At 34.9% G+C, this 19,431-nt stretch overlaps 2 protein-coding genes across 2 annotated transcripts in view; both read right to left on the bottom strand.

Annotated features, from left to right (window-relative positions):
* Positions 1-19,431, bottom strand: part of LOC149776527 (uncharacterized) — a 61,314-nt gene that overhangs the window by 13,949 nt on the left and 27,934 nt on the right. Inside the window, exons 3-4 of the mRNA XM_089940971.1 lie at positions 15,552-15,698; positions 13,349-13,455 (exon numbers count right to left, since the gene is read on the bottom strand). Of these exons, the coding sequence (XP_089797097.1) occupies positions 13,349-13,455; positions 15,552-15,698 (254 nt within the window). The remainder of the gene's footprint in view (positions 1-13,348; positions 13,456-15,551; positions 15,699-19,431) is intronic.
* LOC149776528 (uncharacterized) lies at positions 1,797-4,229 on the bottom strand. Its single transcript, XM_089942551.1, has 2 exons — positions 3,664-4,229; positions 1,797-3,438 (listed from the first exon to the last, which is right to left on the bottom strand). Exons 1-2 carry the CDS (start codon positions 4,227-4,229, stop codon positions 2,457-2,459), a joined length of 1,548 nt encoding a protein of 515 aa, XP_089798677.1. The 3' UTR covers positions 1,797-2,456.

Raw genomic sequence — 19,431 nt, 5'->3', positions numbered from 1 at the left:
CTATGAGTCACAATGATTTTGGTTTTTGGTCAGTATTTCTTCTTGAACTAAACTTATTGTGCAGAAACAAAGAAACAATTATTTTCTTATCTGACTCACCAAGAATTTGACCTCTGAAAAAAGACCGCAATATATATATATATATATATATATATATATATATATATATATATATGTATGTATGTATGTTTCATTTTTCTACCCTAAGTGCAACCATCTCCTGAATGTGGTCAAAGTAACTTACCACTGAACAAAGGTTACTATTTACAGCCCATTTGTCTTTGAATCACGATGACCTTTGGTAACAAAACCAGCAACAAATAAAAAATGTAGCCACTGAAACTGTTCCCTTAAAATACCCATGCTCAAACTGACTTTGATGTCTCATGGTGTTGCAGGTTTTGAAGTTGAACCATAATACACATGGTACTTTAGTGTCAGGAGCCAAAATTATAACAATTTAATATGAGACATTAAAATGGCATTATCCTGTAACAGACTGATAATTATGAACAGTTGATTTGTCCAGTAAACCCCTCTCCCCAATCATATATGGTTGTGTCTGACCCATACATAAAATATAATAAGATAAAGATCAGATACATAATGATTACGATGATACACATAAAATGAACAAGTTTAATTCATATTGATAAAAATTCTAACAAAATTACAAAACTTGCACAAATATAAATTGTACATTCCATTCTGTTGTTTTCAAAGCCATGCCGGTTGTGTGAATGCAATATAAGCTATATGGTGCATATTAAATGTATAGTTCGAAAAATGTAAAAATGAATAAGTGCACAAAAACTATACGAAGATAAACCCTTCTAAGTAAATGTAAATATGAAGGACAATAACATAAAATACAAAGGGTAATGATGCTAAATCTAAAAAATGCAGATATGGCACACCAACCCAAGTAGGTCATCAAGTGCAGAGGCAAACAGGTTAAAGTGTTTTGCCCATGGAGACATCACTAGCTGTCAGACCCAGTTGATCTGGTAGGATTCAAGCCTATGCCCTTTTGGTCACAAGTCTGGCTGCAGTTCAAACCACAAAGCCCGACTGTGCCTCAATAAAATGAAAGGTAAAGGTAGTACACTAAAATTCTTCAAACATATGTCAACATTTGTTACACAAACTAAATTCCCTCAAAAAGTCTAAGATTCTCTAAAGTGGTACATCATCATAACAGTTTCTTTATGACAAATACTTCTGTTCATCTGACACTTGATAAGAATAGGTTCCACTATCAAGGAGGCATGGAGGAGTCGAGTACCATATTTTGGTGTGCATAACATGCAATTATTGTTTTTAACCTACTATTTTCAGGAGGTGATGTGTTTCCTAGAAGAACTAGAAAACTTTTTTGCATATCTATCTGTGGAAAGGAGAAAGACACTATAGCTTACAACATGTGTCACATTCAGTCCTTGTCAGGTATAACATTCATTGCACAATGCATTGTAACCAAGGTTTTTATGGGTACTAGCTCTGTTAGAGAATTAGATAATGCCTACAAACCTCAGTAGTCATTGATCTGTGATTGCTTTTATTAATAAACTTGTTTCATTTCACGTCAAAGTATAGTGTTTTGTTTGTGTATGTGTGACTTGGATTTTTAATGTAGTTTTAACACCACTAGGCCACTAGTGTTTTATTATGTCATTCGAATGGAAATACACTTACATAATGACCTGATGGCATTTTATTTTAAAACTGTGTAAGGTAATACATTGAAGCAGATGAAATATATTAGTATACCTATAAATATTCACTATTCAATAACTGCAGGGTTCATACTGAACTATGAATGATAAATTCAAAGACTTTTCCCAAACTTTCAAAGACCACAAACAGAGATTTCCAAGACCTATTTTTGCTAACATTGTGTATACAGGTCATATGAGAAAACAACGAATGCCAAATACTACAATATTGTTTACTGATTAAAGTCAAACTATAATTAATTTCCTAAAATAGCATTATAATGATCTGGAAGATAGGTTAACATTTGTTATTTTTTCAGAAATATGTAACATACGTGTCAGATTTAACACAAAATAAATTGTTCTCTTAACAGACATCAGTACTGCTTTAAATACATTATTATATTTGCTTTTTTTTTCTCTTCAATCATTTTGGAAAGAGATGCCACCACTGTCATCTTTTCCTCTGCTCTTCTCCTAAGAGCATTTGACTCTGTGACAAGCACAATGAGTCCTTTTAACTCTGCCTCTTCTGCTTTCTGTACAGAGGAAGCATGTAGGCTGGCAATGTCAGCTTCAAGACGCAGCTTTTTGGCTTTAAGTTCTTCCACTTCATCCAAGGCTAACTCCCGTTTCTTTCCTTTTTGGTTTTTCTTCTCATCCTTCTCCTCTGCTTTCTTCTTATCCAGATAGGCATGGTACTTATGTCTTGCAGAGGAGGCATATGTCATCATTTCATTGCTAATGAATGATTTCCAAAGGTCCACCTGCTTTTCTCATTGTGTCAATGATTAGCCTTTGAGCTCTGAGGCTTTCTCTGCTGAGGTTCTCAACAGATACCTGTTTGTTGACAGAAAATCCTCTCTCCACTGTTGCCTGCCCATGTGACAACAACAACATTTTCTGGAGAACATTCCAAAGTTCAACATATTCCTTTCTTTTAGAAAGGACAGAATAAAACACTTCATCAAGGCTGTCATCTGTTCTATTGAAGCATTTCAAGGGATGATTGTCCGATTGGATAACTTCATCCACTAATTTTCCGTACTGAGTCAATATTAAATCACATCGGGACTCTACTTCTCTTCCTGCCTCACACATAATTCTTAGGACCCAACGGAGTTTTGTTTCTCCCTTTTCCTTATCTGACTCTGATTGCATAAGTCTAGGATCAGCCCAGGACATGTTTTTCACCAAGGGATATTTCAGAGGTGATTTCTCAAACAGCTTCTTTACCATTGCAATCATAAAGTCTCTGCACTCTGTTCTGAAAGCAAATCTATCCCTGTCTGAAGCTCCTGCCTTAAACAATGTTTGTGAAGCTGAAAAGCCAACATTAACTTTTCCTGCATCAAGGAAATTCTCTTTCTTATCAAACCTGATGCTCACTAATGCGGTCACAGAATTTGCCTTGGACATGATTTCAGGTTTCACATAACGTGACATGAGGTCTTTCACTAAAACTCCCAGGTCTGTGGCAAGGAATGGAAGCATAGGTTTATCTGTTTGGTAAGCCTCCAAAAAGGGTAGTGTGATTCTGGCAATAGTTACAAAGAACTGCAGCTTAGCTTTAATCAAAGGATCCCCAACAGCATCAAGAACATACTTAAAGGACTTGCAGATTAGTACTGTTATCTTTTTATTTTTCGCAGCTGAACAAAAGTCAGCGAGATGAGGCAAAAGAAAAATGACCCTCTCCGCTGGTTCAATATTCTCAAGCCACCTGAAACAAGGAAAATCATAATCGGTTTGATTAAAACAGAAAAGAATTCAACTATACTAACTGAAATAAAACAAAAAATAAAAATAATTACGGTAGCAATGAGAACTTGAATTTTCTTTCAATACCAAGTAAGTTAAATTAAAAAACTTTCAGAAATGAAGTGAATTAAAAAAGTAAAATAGACTGTATAAATAGACATCGAGTAAACCAAACAAATATTCGTACCTGTGTTTACAATACTCTAGTGGAAATACAGTTGATCCTGTAATGTCCATGAAATCTTGTCTTCTTGCTGGTGAATCATGGTATAGGTGGTACACACTGCTCAGAAGAGTTTCCAAATCCCATGGTACTGCTGCACAGCCACTGCGAAATGCATTATGCATAACATGAAGTCCACAGCTACCAACTTCTAACATTTTCAAGGATGTTGAATGTGAAATATGAGACTGCAACAAGTCATACAATTTCCAGTTAACTGCTGGTCCATCCATTGACAGCTGTAGAAGACCCTTATATCCTATGTCAGACAAAATGGGCTCAAACTTGTCCACCAGATCTTCAGCACGAGCATGACCAAGAAATTCAGAAGTGAAATAATATGTGCTGATTTTGTTGCAGTCCCATATCTGTACATGCAAATCCATTTGCTTCTCCTGCATATCTTTGTTCAGAGTCTCATCAAACAGAAGGACATACAAGTTGGCCTCTCTCACTTTCGTCAACAACTGATCAGCAAAATAAGGTGCTATTCCAAACACACCAAGATAAGCTGTCTTGCGCTCACTCATGAAAACTGTTCAGCAATCTTAATGTCAGGAAACATTGCTTTGAAAATATTGTTGATGCCCTTGCATGAATTCATGCTGTAGTGGCTGTTAATACATTTCATTGTCCATAGAACTTCTGCCCATAGTACTTCAGATTTAGTGCAAGTATTTAAACTAGTCTTTAAAGTAGAAGTTGCTAGAGCTGATTTGGTAGGCTGCTTTGTACTAGTCATACCATCTGCTGCTGGCTGTTAAAAGTACGCACTTACTGGTGCGACTTGTTCTGCGGATTTTTTATTTTGTTGGTGCTTATATCCTAGAAACGAAACAAAAGTAATTATCATTGCAAGAATTTTAATGAATCTAAATGAAAACAAATAACTTCATGATGTATGAAAGTAATTTTTAATTCGGTTTTACATACTAGTAAGAAACGCTATTTAGACACAAATTACCATTTAAAAAATGGCTTCTGAAAAAGTGAAATAAAATATAGGGGTACAAACAAACATGGATGTATAGTCAGACTATAGATACACAAATCAATTTCGGCAATGTGATTTAAAAAAATTTTTTTTTTTTTTATACCACTGGGGAAAAAGGTCGAGGGTCAGCAATGAGAAACAGGGACATTCCGTCAACTGGAAACACATTTTTTCATTCTTTTTTTCTATTTGCCTAATCAAATGACTTGACCTCCTACAGTTAAAGCTTCACAGCACACGTTAACGCCATTTTTTTTTATACTCGCAATTCAAGAACAACAACTCTTACTTAACTCTACTATAGTGTACGCATGCACACTTTGAAACTGTTTATCCATGAATTGAATTTATTACAATGGATGTTTCTATATTAAACCAAGGAACATTATTATGTAGAACAAAATTTTTGAAAATGATTTTTGTCCCTCAAACGTGTTAAATAAACCGACGGTATAAGTAAATTTAAATGGGCCCTCTTGCCATATCTCCCAAATCATCAAACAATATCTTATTTTATACCCGAAAAGTAATGAGTTACCATTATTTTGCCCAAAACTACCAATAGCTTATACTTCTGCATCTTTGCTCCACTAAATGAACAGTATGTAGTTACTAATTTGCAACTTACCTTTGGCATGACTTGTAAGGGCTCCTTCTCCCACTGAAGCCAAGTTGATCGTCTTTTTACACAATGTACAAAATGCCTTTCGTTTACATAATTTATCCTTTTGCAGCCATTCCTTGTATTTCTCTTGTTCAAGCCAGATATCATTGAAGAGCAAAGACCTGGCATTTTTAAACACTGAAGATGTAAATCGACTGAACAAATCTTGAATCCTCGAGCGTAATACTTTCGCGCACTTTCTACGTAGAATGAATTAGTGTAATGAACATTTTGATTGGCCAAAGCTGATGGATTCGTCCAATCAAATTGAACGATTCGTCAAAAGAAAGAAGCCAGGAAAACCAGCTACATCTGAAGCTAACGACCTTAGGCAATTTTATTTGTGACTTCCTTTGATGAAGTGTGTAGCCGTCTTGCTTTGATGAAAAGTGCATGTGTTATTGAAGTCGCTGCCGAGGCCAACTTTGGATGGCCAAACAAAGCCTCTTTGTTATTGCGGCGGCAATGAAACTGAACGGGTCATCAAAAGAACGAAACCAGGATAACTAGATTACATCTAAATCTAACAACCTCGGATAATTTTATTTGTGATTCTGGAAAGAAATTAAAATTTTTTGGGTTTATTTCAATTTTCAAGGATTTTTAAAGACCTCAGGGTAATATGCTCGATTTTCCCAAACTTTCAAGGCCTTGAAAATGCTACCTCATTTTTCCCAAACTCTCAAAGACCTTCAAAGACCGTACGAACCCTGACTGTAATTCATAACTTTTTGTTTTCATTTAATATTTTTACTGCTTGAACTGTAATAATCTATTTAGAATTCACACCATTTTAATGTTCTCATCTGTGGGATATTTAGGGGGCATCTTTCACGTGACTATGGTTTGTCAGATACAGTAACACAGATACATATTGTGGAACAGAATAATAAATTAACATATGAACTTGGCAGACTTTTTGCTTTGAAAAATCAATGTGGTTCTTAATTTTATTTCTTAGCTAAAATCAGTGTTGTATATTTCTCTGTTACTGTTCAGTGTTAAATGCTTTATTGACTTAGTGTGGTCTTCTCAAGGTAATCAGTGCATGCTACTGCTTTGATATACTAAACATAGGTTGCTTTGTCCAGGTAAATGTGCAATGTACTTTTTTCCTTCACAAAATAAAGCTTGTTTCTTTTCTTATTTCTCATCTTAAAACACATTATTTAAAACTTCTTTCTTACAATATAGTGAGCAATGTTTAATTGACTCAACAACATATTTTTAATGGTAATTAGGAGCGGATAGACAGGGATGGTCCTGGCTTTTAAAAAGCTGTCGCCAAAAAAATCGCCAACCTCAATATTTTGTCGCCAATTTTCAAAAAGTGTCGCCAGAACAAGTAGTGTACATTTTTCCAAGGGTTAATTTAGTCTATTAATGTAACAGGCAATGAAAATTACAAAAGATGGGTTACTTAATTCTTTAATTACAACAAGCATTAACAAAATGTTACAAAGTGTTACATGAAGATCCGTCGCAATTTTAGGGCTGCCCACTTGCTGAATGCAGTTTCAAAGTCTAATTTTTCACATCTGTACGTGCTGATTCTCATGAAATTCTCGAGAGACGAGATGCAGAGTTTATTTCTGATGTCAGTTTTTATGAGGTTCATCTTACTGAATCTACGTTCACAGTCCACAGCACTGACAGGTGACACCAGTAGTCTATCAGCAGCCCCCCACCCATGGCTAGCTTCACAAAGCTTGTAGTGAATTGCTTCCTAAATCCCAAGAATGATCACTGAATGCTGTATAAATTTTCTCGACAAACAAAATATGACCTCCATTCCCACGAATGAAACTTACACGAGTCAACACCTGGCAATATTGGACCGTATATATAAGCATAAATTCACACCCAATTTAGAGATTCTTTCACTCTTGTATTTTGAGAAATAAATAATTATTATTAATTATGCAAAACTGGTTGTTTTTTTTTGTGCTATTTCTTGTTTCGGAGTTTAAGTCTCAGCAGCCGTAACACTGATTGATGGCCAAAGGAAAAGAACAATGAGTAAAATGCTGCACTGGCGACAGACATAATTGTGATTGAGATTTTTCCATTTGCTTTGTATTTATACACAGTAGTCGGTACTTCAAAGGTTATCGGTTTTCTATGAAGGTTCAGCAAAACTATTGTACTGGTATATGTAAAAAAAAAAAAAAAAAAAAAAAAAAAAAAACAACAACAGAAGATTTAGCCATTCAATTAATTGTATCTGTTCTATTCACGTCTTCAGAAGTCGGTCAGTTGTAGGTATAGTGCGGTAGCATGATTGACTGTATCGCAGCATACAGTACTCAGCCCAGATGTCAGCATAAGCAGATTATGATGTAACAATGCACTGTAAAGATGGGGTTGTCAATACGAACAAAGGATTGTTTGTGTAACAGATTGATTCCAATGCATTGCTTAGTCAAGTTTGTGGCTTCCTTTCGTTCTCCCTTTTAATTTATCCAGTCCAAATCTATGATTGTATGTACAAATTAAATAACCAAAAAGTCTGTCGCCCAAAAATCGCCAGATGGGATATTTTTGTCGCCAATAAGGAAAAAAAATCGCAATTTGCGACATTGGCGAAGCCCAGGACGATCCCTGGATAGAGCTTTCATGTTCCAAACATAATTACAATGCATTGTCTTGGTAAACTCTGGCTTGGGCACAGAGATATAATTTAGAGGATGGCATAATAGCCCAAATAATATAAATATTCGACCTGAACATTCAAACAGCATCTTGTGTTCGATCTGGAATCTGAATGGATGCAGTCAAAGTATCAATGTGGGCAGTGTAAGAGATTCTTGTAGGAGGAAAATGCTAAGCATGAACACCATCCAGAGAGCAAAGACAAAGATAAATATGACAACTATTATGCAACAATGCCAGGAATGATCAAAGACATAGACATACGGTGACTTTTCAAGAGTCATGATGATGGAAAGGAATTTGAAGGAACTGATGCAACAGACTGAACTCTACCACAGGGTTAAAAGTGAAAACGAATTTCAAAATTTTACGACATTTTTAGGTTTTTTCAAGATCTTAAAATATTTTTGAGGTTTACGACACACAACAGTTAAAAGACTCCATGATGAGCATAACATTTAATTACAAATCTGATAAAATATGCTTTGAGTTTGTTTCCTAAATATAATGAAAATAATTTACATAGTTCATGCACTTTCTAGACAGCTAGGCTAACGTAACAAAAAATGTGTGCAAAAAAGCACATTTTGTGGGGGCAGGGTAGAGCCATTTACCATTTTTTCGAAATTTTATGGTTTTTATTATTTATTTTGGGTTCCTTCAGTTTTTTTAAGGCTTGATTTTGGTTCCTAACCTTGAAAGGTTTTTGAGGTTCACTTCTAATCCTGCTACCAACAAGGCAAACCTTAAAATGACGCTTTAAAGGGTCAGCCATAAAAGTGAAAAGACATACTTTCAATATTGCCACTTTGTTTATTCATGATCCAAAGTGGTTGACTGTTGCGGTACTGGGAAAATGAAAAAGATTATAAAAATTATAAAATGTATTTTATCACATGTGTGCTATATCATGACAAAACTAAGTTTTTCCCCTCAGTCTGGGCTAAAAAAAAAGGGGTGGGTGGGTCATTATACACACCAAAATACATATTTTGTGTCAGACTATGACCAGAACTGATTTGTAAATGCAAATATTCATAAACGATGCAGCAAAAATGTATGAGTTTTTCACATGTGTGTTGTTACAGAATATGTTTATACAGAAACCTCCAAATTTGACCTTTAATCAAAAAATTAACAAAAACCGTAGTGTAAGGGGTGTTCAGATGAACTAATGCATCAACTGACAAACACATACATACAAATACCAAAGTGATCACTATGTTGATCTTCTGCCAATGTAGGCTCAACAAAAACTTAATTCAAATTTTAAAAAAATCACTATTTATTTGTAAAGGAAACCCTACAAAACGAAAAATGGGGAGACATGTCAATGCAGCATTATATGGAATATTGCACTGCAAGATCAGCCAGAGTCTATAATTTATGGTATTTTATTTTGAAAAAGAATATAACACATGTGGGGTGAATAAAATTCAGCACCTAAAACAAGAGTTTCCAGGCCTCTCAAACTTTATTCAAAAACTGTTTTAAAATCTATTTCCCAAGCAAACTCTTTAGTATATAAATTATTAAATGTTGCAATTTGTTTCCTGTGTTGCTAGCCACCTCCTTCTACCAACAGGCCTTTTGGTCCATCAATTAACAGCTTATCTATGCTTGTATCTGAACATTTCAAAATTGTCATATAACATTTGCCATATTGAAGACAAACAAAAATAAAAAATGAAATGTGTCCATATGACATGTATATCCCTGCCCATATGATGCCACTTGAGCGCAAAGTACTAAATTAAACTGGGACCACAACTTTAAAACTACTTTAAAGAATATAAAAAAACACCCAGTAAAATCAGAACTCGACCCAGGTCTTCTTGACATAAAAACTCTAATACCAAAATCAGTTTCAATCCATTAACTCATTTGGCCCCAGAGGTTTTTGTCATTTTTGCCTGAAATGTGCATAGGAAAGACATTTGGGAGGCTATTTCTGAATACATCGTAATACATCGGCTTTCAACAGATTTTCTATGAGACTAATGCCTAGTTGTATTAGAAACATCAATTTCCATTGGTTATTTTGTTTGCGCATGAGCAGAAGGGTAAAAGTTGGAGTCCTTATTATTTTTTGTGTGCTTAATACGTCATTTTCGTATGGAGACCGCAATTTATTCCAAATGCCCACGTTATCCTAGTTTTTGCAAAGAATGACCTGTCTGTGTGCAGTTAAGACCAGTATGTCTTAGATCTGAGGCCAAAAGGTCTAAAATCCGGACAGAAATTCATAATTGATAATCGGTTCCACTTAACCAACTGATAATCGATTATAATCTGTTACTAAGAGCAAATTTTAATTTTTGTTTGTTATTCAGTTATATCTTTGATCAATAGTTCAAGATGTTAGAAAATGTACAGGAGTAATCTCTTTTAATGACATGTATACTTTATTAACCTGATAATAATATTACATTTTTGTCTATTGTGTTGTGTGTTGTTTTTGTTCTACATCATTTTTAAATGAACGCAACTTTTTATGGCTGATAAGTCATATGCAACTGAAATACAGCTACAATCCCCCAAAATCCTTTCATTCATATGTGATGTGTCTATAATTTTAAGTGAAGAAGGACATGGTTTTCCTGTTTGTCATTGTTTACAAATACTACAAATAATGTTGCATTTAAAACTGAAACAAATCATCAAAATGTGTTTAAATTTATTAACTCAACTATTTAACAACTTGATCATGTAATAATGGTTATATGTTCCTAATTATGAAATTTTGCACCTATGAAATATCATATGGTTTTATATTCGTAGTTGTGAAGGGAATTAATAAATTTCAGGTCAACTTTAATGGCTGGGAGTTTTACTAACCTTTGTGCTTTGGCGCTATACAGTTTCGCATTTTCCATAGGGTTAGGATTTTAAAGAAAAAGAATTTCCCTGGCTTTCCTCACTGGTTATACTGGCTGTTTAAAAAAGACCTTGTATATCTTAGGCATAATTAAAAGAACCTTTAATTCCCTTTATTTTGATGTATGATTGATGGGTTTACTATGGGTTATAGAGTATACAGCTTGGTCTTACTTCAAATGTGAACCTTTCAAAAAAGTGCTAGCTCTACTTGGTCATTTTCACTTCCTGAACTTCAGAGGTAAATTGTATAAAAAAGAGCCAATAACTTTTTTTACGTTTTACATATTTGGTAATTCATTCATTGCACTTTCAGATGCTGGTATTGTCTAGTCTGGCAAAATTCATTTTCCCTATTTTAATAGCTGCTATGTATAGTGTACTTTAGACTAATTCAGGTTGATTTTTTAACACAAGGGAGCAGTCATTTTAGTTAGCAGTGTGCTTAAATCATGTAAAATTTCCAAAAGTACAATATCCAAAGAAATATCATCCACATTACATTACTGTAGCATATAGGTATGCCAACATTCTCTCCATTGTGCATGTTTTAAATGCAAACTACTTCACCTTACATACGTCACTCTCTCTAAAGTACATATTAATTGGTGAGCGCCCCCATAAGGGAATATAGGTATTATTATTGTATGATTTAATTAAGTTTATATGGCTGAAACATTTAAGTCGCAAGCATCAAAACAATCCTTTTGAATAATTCTCCTGCCTTTCCCCCCACAGAACAGTATTTATGAGTGTCAGAGTCTCTAACAAGTCCAGCACCCCACCCCCATGATAAAAAGTGAGCTATTTAAAGAATGCACATTACATTTTGTAAACATAGCAACCAATGTTATGCTGAATGACAGGAACATGAAACTAGCCAGAATTATTTCTGATATAACAACAATGAATTTTACAATTTGAAAAGGGAGGTAACTCATCAGGTTCATAAAGGTCAAAGTGTAAAATATTTGCCTATTGTTTAATATGGAAGAAGCAAATTCACTTTCTCTTCATTTATTTTTTTATTTCATTGCAAATGAATGAAAAGAAACATTTTCACCATATATTTCTGTCACTTATTGCAACAGTTTTAAATTTAAGTTGAATCTATTCCTATATTCTAAGACTTCTAATTTCCCCATAATTAAGGTCACTACTCACACAAACATACCTCATGGCAAATTATGTAAGCAAGAGAAAAATGATCATAATTAGCTCATTTTCATGCTTAACATCAATATGAATGTACCATTTTATTCAGAACATCATACATAATTATATGAAAATAAAAAAAATAATTGCAAACATTTTTATATTTGCTTTAAGGTGGCGCTATACAGTTTCACATTTTCCATAGGGTTAGGATTTTAAAGAAAAAGAATTTCCCTGGCTTTCCTCACTGGTTATACTGGCTATTTAAAAAAGACCTTGTATATCTTAGGTATAATTAAAAGAACCTTTAATTCCCTTTATTTTGATGTATGATTGATGGGTGTACTATGGGTTATAGAGTATACAGCTTGGCCTTACTTCAAATGTGAACCTTTCAAAATAGTGCTAGCTCTACTTGGTCATTTTCACTTCCTGAACTTCAGAGGTAAATTGTATAAAAAAGAGCCGATAACTTTTTTTTTTACATTTTACATATTTGGTAATTCATTCATTGCACTTTCAGAAGCTGGTATTGTCTAGTCTGGCAAAATTCATTTTCCCTATTTTAATAGCTGCTATGTATTTTGTACTTTAGACTAATTCAGGCTGATTTTTTAACACAAGGGAGCAGTCATTTTAGTTAGAAGTGTGCTTAAATCATGTAAAATTTCCAAAAGTACAATATCCAAAGAAATATCATCCACATTACATTATTGTAGCATATAGGTATGCCAACATTCTCTCCATTGTGCATGTTTTAAATGCAAACTACTTCACCTTACATACGTCACTCTCTCTAAAGTACATATTAATTGGTGAGCGCCCCCATACAACTAAAAAGTAGTCTCCCTTTAAACATAATTGATTATGGAGTTTCACAATCGATTATCTTATTGGTTCGCTCAACCAACTGATAATCGATAATCGGAACAACACTAATTCCGACTTTGAGCAAATTTTGGGTGAAAAAAACACTGGGTCCAAAAAATGAGGTATTTTCCTCTGTATTTTGTAGTGCAACCAGAACTTCCAGATTTTTTTGTATCATTTTAGAGCTATATGTCTGCTTTTTTTATATACCACCCACATTGGTGTATCTTAAATGACCTTGATGCTGCAGAGCTCAGAAGTAGGAAACAGCCTCATCACGCCTACAGACGGGATCAGGGCCGAATTGGTTAAGTCATTTAAAGTTCGTAGAGTAGAAACAACATATCCAATGATGGTATGTAAAGGGACATGACATGGAAATGGGAAACTACATGACCCTTATTTTTTTTAAAAAGTCACGGATGTGACAAGTTTACCTAGCAGTGTACTGTAGAGAGACTGAATGCTTGGCTCTGTCTGACCATCACAGGACTTTGCTTGCTTCAGGAAACCATTCCACTGCCCATGCAGACATTTCAGGCACCTTCAAAATAATTTGCAGAAACTGGATGTGATACTTTTCATATTTACCAATAAGCACCCTTTTAAAATTTAAAATATACCATAAAATATAAAATATGCTTTTCCAGTTTACTCTTTTATTTCAAATACTGTGACAATGTAACAAACATACAAGTATCAGACTTCTCCCTATGTTAGTTACCCCCCCCCATGTCACCCATCCTGCTACTATATATGTTTAAATATAAATTCAATAGACATGAAAGAGCATCATACACTTCATTTTCTCTTCTTGACTCAAATGATACAAATGTCATTGAAATGTACATCAATGGAAGCAGGGAGGGGGAAAATACTCAACTATGTGATTTGTTTTTATGAGGGATGCCATTCTCAATAGGTGAAACAATTAATCGTGTCATTGCTGATACCCATATCAATATAAGAGTTGGAGAATTGATACAAAATCTTTGTTTGCTCTATACAAATTACTTTAATCTTCAGTAGCATTGAATAATTATCAGTTGTTTGCCTTTTAATCCTTGAAATTGAGAATTCATCTAAGACAGCTGTATCAGGCATGTGCAATCATTTCTGTGAGCTTAAAAACAAAACAAAAAATATTAATATCACTCATTTGCCTTCCACAAATTAATACAAGGTGACTATCTCACATGGTTTGAAATCTGTACCCCCAAACAGTTCCATGCTAATTATTTTATTCCTTAAGCATGTTCACCCGCTGATGACGTACATGAATGAAAAAAAACATTCCAGACTTGTTTGTCATGTATAATTTAAGTACATTACTTAATATTTAATAACCACTTTTATGCAAAGCTTTTCATCTGCTTTGTATTTTGTCTATTTGAATTTGAAGGCTACACTTCCAGTAAAACAGTGAAATATGTTACATTCAATTCTGATTGGTTTTTGCTTGTTCAAGTCCAGGGTAAAACAATAACCGCCAATTAAAACTAACTGTGGCTTATTCACTGTGCGACACAGTGGAAACATTGCATTAAACCTATTGTCAAATTAGGTACAAAACAAGAAAGTGGGTATTAAATGACCTGTATGTACTTCAACTGTACATGGGGAATAATTATGAAATGTCCCCTTTTTCAATGATATATGTATTCAGTAACTGAACATGACAACAGGATAAAACAAACACAAGCACAGAATCAGCAAGGAGGCAGATCCCAGTCCACTTGAGTTATAGTCACCTTGTCTTAATTTGTCAAAGGGTATTGTCAATCATTTCCATTTTTACTTATAGACACAAGTGCCTGTGACTGTGACAGTTGTTTTGCATCTGCAGTAAGTACAGTGCGATGGATTATTTTTAGACAACTAAACTCCCACATTGATAAATCTTGATAAGATTTTTCTTGCATAAGGATATTTTATTATTTCTCCTGCTTTGAAGATGATGCCACAAAGCCTTTCAGATTTAGTGATGGTATGAAATAACATGATTTCAAAGCATTCATGCAGAGCAAAACAAAGAGTATGGTGACCAAGATGAGTCCTGCATCTGACCAAATATAGTAGTGTGAATTGGTCTAAAAGGTTTAACAAGTCATTGACACCTAATAGGTAGTCTGTTTGCAAGTATTGTTTTTTCTTTTCTTTTTAAGGATGAGAATGGCATATGAACTGATGAAAAGTCATGCCTGTCTGAAATATTACTGGAAATAGAACCAAGATGTCAACATGTATAAAATGGCACAACTCTACCAATAACAGACTTTTGAAAGATAAAGTATCGTATCATAGGCAGTGTATTGTGAATCATATCAATGCATTGCAGGGGTGTATCTTTTCACCCTAACACTCTCCAATGATTGATTGCTTTGATGTTCCAAAGCTCATTATTGTGGAATTTTTATTCACATATTTTGCCAAGTATATACAACATGCCAATTTATATAATAATTTAAGTCTGTATATGGACTCTTTCCATCTGGAAGCTAGGTACAAAAAAGAATTGTAAAACAACAGCTGCAGTTTGATACATTTATGTCAGATGAGTTGTAAGTGTGATGTCTTGCTTTGACATTTCATAGAAGGCATAACAATAGAGAGCAAGATTTGCAAGATGCATGTATTTACCTGTGCTCTTCACTCTCCTCTACAGGAAGGGAGTTCAGCTTTGATGTGCAAGTCTCCAGATCTTTTCTAAGCTGTAATAGTTTCCCTTGTAGCTGCTTTACCTTCTCTATGCAAATGTTCTCTTTCATAGCCAGTTCATTTTTGTAGCTGCAATTGTCAAAGTACTCTGTGAAACTACATGTATTTCAATACAATAATGTTCCTTTTTTATAATGTCGTAATATATAATTTGCATACTGACCAGGCCCACTTGACATACAATAACTACTGTAATTTTTCATGAGATATGCCCATATTTTTTTTCATGAAACAAAGAATGATGGCATTTGTGCCAGATGTTTTATGCCTGAGGGTGCATGATCACACTTTCTCAACTGTCACATGATTAAAGCAGCAGCATGAGTCATATGCATTTTCCAGCACTGAGCACTTTTCTATGAACTAAGCGCACTAAGCATTTTTCTATGAACTAAGCGCAATGAGCACTTTTTTTTTATGAGCAAATCTCTATGAACTATTGCTAAATGTTCAATGAGTAACATCTAATGAATAAATGTCTATTCTGTTACAATGATGATCTTTTAATATTATGCTTTAGTCACTTAGGTACTTAAGCATGCCCTCAAAAAATTATCTCCATTCATGAAACTTTATTGGTTTTAAAGAAAAAAATTACAAATGCTGGCAACCTGCCTTATTCTGACCAGACCAGACAATTTAAAAAATAATTTGCAATGAATCATGTGGCCTGTATCCAGAGCTTTATCACAGAAAATTATGGTATCTATGCAAATTATATGCTATCAACAAAAACTTGAAATATTAAATGTTTGAAACTGTAAAAATATATTTAACAATATGCCACTCTCTGTGATACTTGAAATTATTGATCATATTTCATAAATTTCATATACAGTGTATAATCAACATTCGCATATAATCTTCAGTGTATCTAATGATTAAGAATAAGGCAAGATTCAAGTCCCGCAAATTGCAGGGCAAGATTCCAAATCAAAAAGGGACCAAGACTCTAGTAAATTCCATTATATGCCACTTTTGTGACCTATGGCTGTTTGCAAAAAACATACACATAAAACATTAGACCTTATACTACTTTGCGTCCTCAAAAATATATTGATGTGTATTTATGAGTAGATTAAAATTCTTTGGTATTAAGCTTGATGTTTTGATCTATTGACCAATCAGTAAGGAATGACCTTGAGGATAGGAAACCATTCTACTACCATATTCGTTAGCCAAGGTTCCAATAACCCTATCTACACCTTGGCATATCAAACAGATATTTCTGTGCTTCAGGTCTGTGAATTTCATTCGATGTGGCTGTAAGCCACCGCATCCAATCAAAATTAAGTTGTTCAAGTTTGAACACTGTTCCTACATGATCGAGACAAAGGGAGAACACAACTTGAATGGACTGATAAATAAGCAATTTTCCAGTGCTGATCCTTGTTTGCACAAATACCTTTCACTCAAATAGACCTGTAATGGCTTCCTTTTGGTACACAGTCATACTTTCAATGTTAAACTTACAAAGTCTCCATTTTAGGTCGATTGCCACCACTGTTTTCAGCTGATGTACAATGCACCACGCTATTGGTTGGTTGGCATTACATACTAAGGCAGGCAACACATAAAATCCAATAGATGTCGCTAGGATAAAGCACTGATATAGCTGTTCAATCCGCCAAGGTGTAGATATGGTTATCAGAACCTTGGCTAGCAAAGACGTTCTACTATTTGAGTCTTCAAATATATACAAAACTAAATTCCTACATATATGAGCAAAGTAAAATTCTTTTGTGTGACCAGTAGAAATGTATTTTTGTTGTGGGGCTTGAGGGTTCCCAGTCAAAGCTAATTAATCCCTCTTCCATTTAGTAATGGAGGACTAAAATTGAAAACATGATCCCAGACTGACTCCTTAGTCATGTCCAACATAGGAACACTGTCCTCTTTGAAATGTAACTACAGTACAGGCTATGATAACAGTGCGGTAAGAGGCAAGTATTACATAATTAAAATTACTTTATCCATCCCCACTACCCACAAAAAACAAATCAAAATTTCAATATCTGTAAAAAAAAATTACCTACTACTCTTGCATTGCTGAATTTACCTGTTAGAAAGGAGGCTGATTATCTCAATAAATCTGGTACCCACTGCTGTAAGCTGGTAGAAGGCAATGCTTCATGTTGTATTGTCACTTTAGTACACATGAAAATATACCTTTGCTCTGATGCACAAAAGACATGATGTAATGTGATGTGATTTGGATTTTTTATGTAGCTTTAAAAAAATTTCAGTCATATCGCTACGATATCTTCAATGTGGCAGTTTAAAGTGATGTCTAGCACTGGGGCATTATGCTGCAGACATGTAGCATGATGTCCCACCCAGTCACATTATCCTGACACCAGGCCGACCACTCCTAACACTAACAACTTCATGCTGAATGCCAAGCGAGGCAGCTGTTAGTACCATTTTTATAAGTCTTTGGTATGACTTGGCTGGGGATGGAATCCATCACATCCCGCATTTGAGGCAGATGCTCTAACCTCTAGGCCACCAGAGCAGTCGACATGATCTAAACGAAGAAGGTAGAGTGAGATTCCAGGAGATGGTTCTCATAATATCCAAACATGAGTAATTCAAATAAGCCCAAGTTATAGCAATAGCACTAACTTCTGGTGCATTAAGTTTCATGAAAGAAATGTCCCTACCAAAGAGGGGCTGATAATCTATTTTGATGATGAGGAATATCCATCTGGAAATAGTGGCTTCCAAAATATCAGAAGAACCAAGAGACACTTATGATCCTTCTCCCTTTACAAGAAGCCAAATAAAACCTTAAGTTATTAACTGAGCAAAGGTACCTATCTTGATCATCCTCAACATATATGACTGATATACTTTTGGGAGGGTCTCAACAGGAAGTGGAGCTACTGAAGGTTATTGATTCAAAGCAAGAAAACCAGGTTGGCAAAGAAAAGAAACCAAACAAATATTACCATTCAGCTGTAAATAACCTTTTCCAACAGACAAGCCATAAAGCTCACTTCTTCTCCTTTATGACACTATGGAGAACAGGAAAACAGACTTATTGATAAGGTTAAAGGTAGCTTCATGCAATAGGGATTAAAAGGGAATATAAGGAGGAGGCATACCAATCTGATCCCCCTCCATAGTAGGGTGATTACAACCCAAATCTCTATTCCCATAAGGCTTAAAATGTCATCTTAGGAACAGAGGGGATTCCTGACCAATCCCTGTCGCCATACTGATTTTTCAAATCCAAAAGATATGGTGTTTAGCACCCAGTGACTGGTGGATGTCGGATGACTGGTGCCAAGTGACTGATCACTGGCCAAAGATCGGTCCCATGATGAAGATCTGATGGATTAGCTGACATCAGATCTAACTGAATGAGATAACTACTCTTCCCACTCAGGAAGGCACAATTCACTAATTTCATTCACCAGGACGATGACCACATGAGAGAACTGCTGAACACTAAGTGGGAAGTGCAACTCACTATCAAGTGTTTTACTTTCCTTGTGAGAGTAAAAGCATCTCTCATGGCACAGATGTTATCCTTGGCCCTTGGATGATCTATAAACCATCTCTCATGGCACAGATGTTATCGTTGGCCCTTGGATGATCTCCGAACCATCTCTCATGGCACAGATGTTATCCCTGGCCCTTGGATGATCTCCGAACCATCTCTCATGGCACAGATGTTATCCTTGGCCCTTGGATGATCTCCGAACCATCTCTCATGGCACTGATGTTATCCTTGGCCCTTGGATGATCTCCGAACCATCGAGATCAAAGAATATTTGTGCCTCACAGCATTAGTTGT

Source organism: Sinohyriopsis cumingii, chromosome 18, assembly GCF_028554795.1.
Source record: "Sinohyriopsis cumingii isolate HCF-2022 chromosome 18, ASM2855479v2, whole genome shotgun sequence".
In the NCBI taxonomy this organism is placed as follows: Eukaryota; Metazoa; Mollusca; class Bivalvia; order Unionida; family Unionidae; genus Sinohyriopsis; species Sinohyriopsis cumingii.
The sequence above is the reverse complement of the archived record's forward strand: the minus strand, read 5'-3'. Positions and strand labels throughout refer to the sequence as shown.

Bases quoted from the DNA above. Each gene is read 5' to 3' on its own strand.
- LOC149776528 (XM_089942551.1), bottom strand. From the start codon at position 4,229: ATGAGTGAGCGCAAGACAGCTTATCTTGGTGTGTTTGGAATAGCACCT. The intron at 3,439-3,663 runs GTACGAATATTT...TCCTTGTTTCAG, and splicing joins CTAGAGTATTGTAAACACAG to GTGGCTTGAGAATATTGAAC.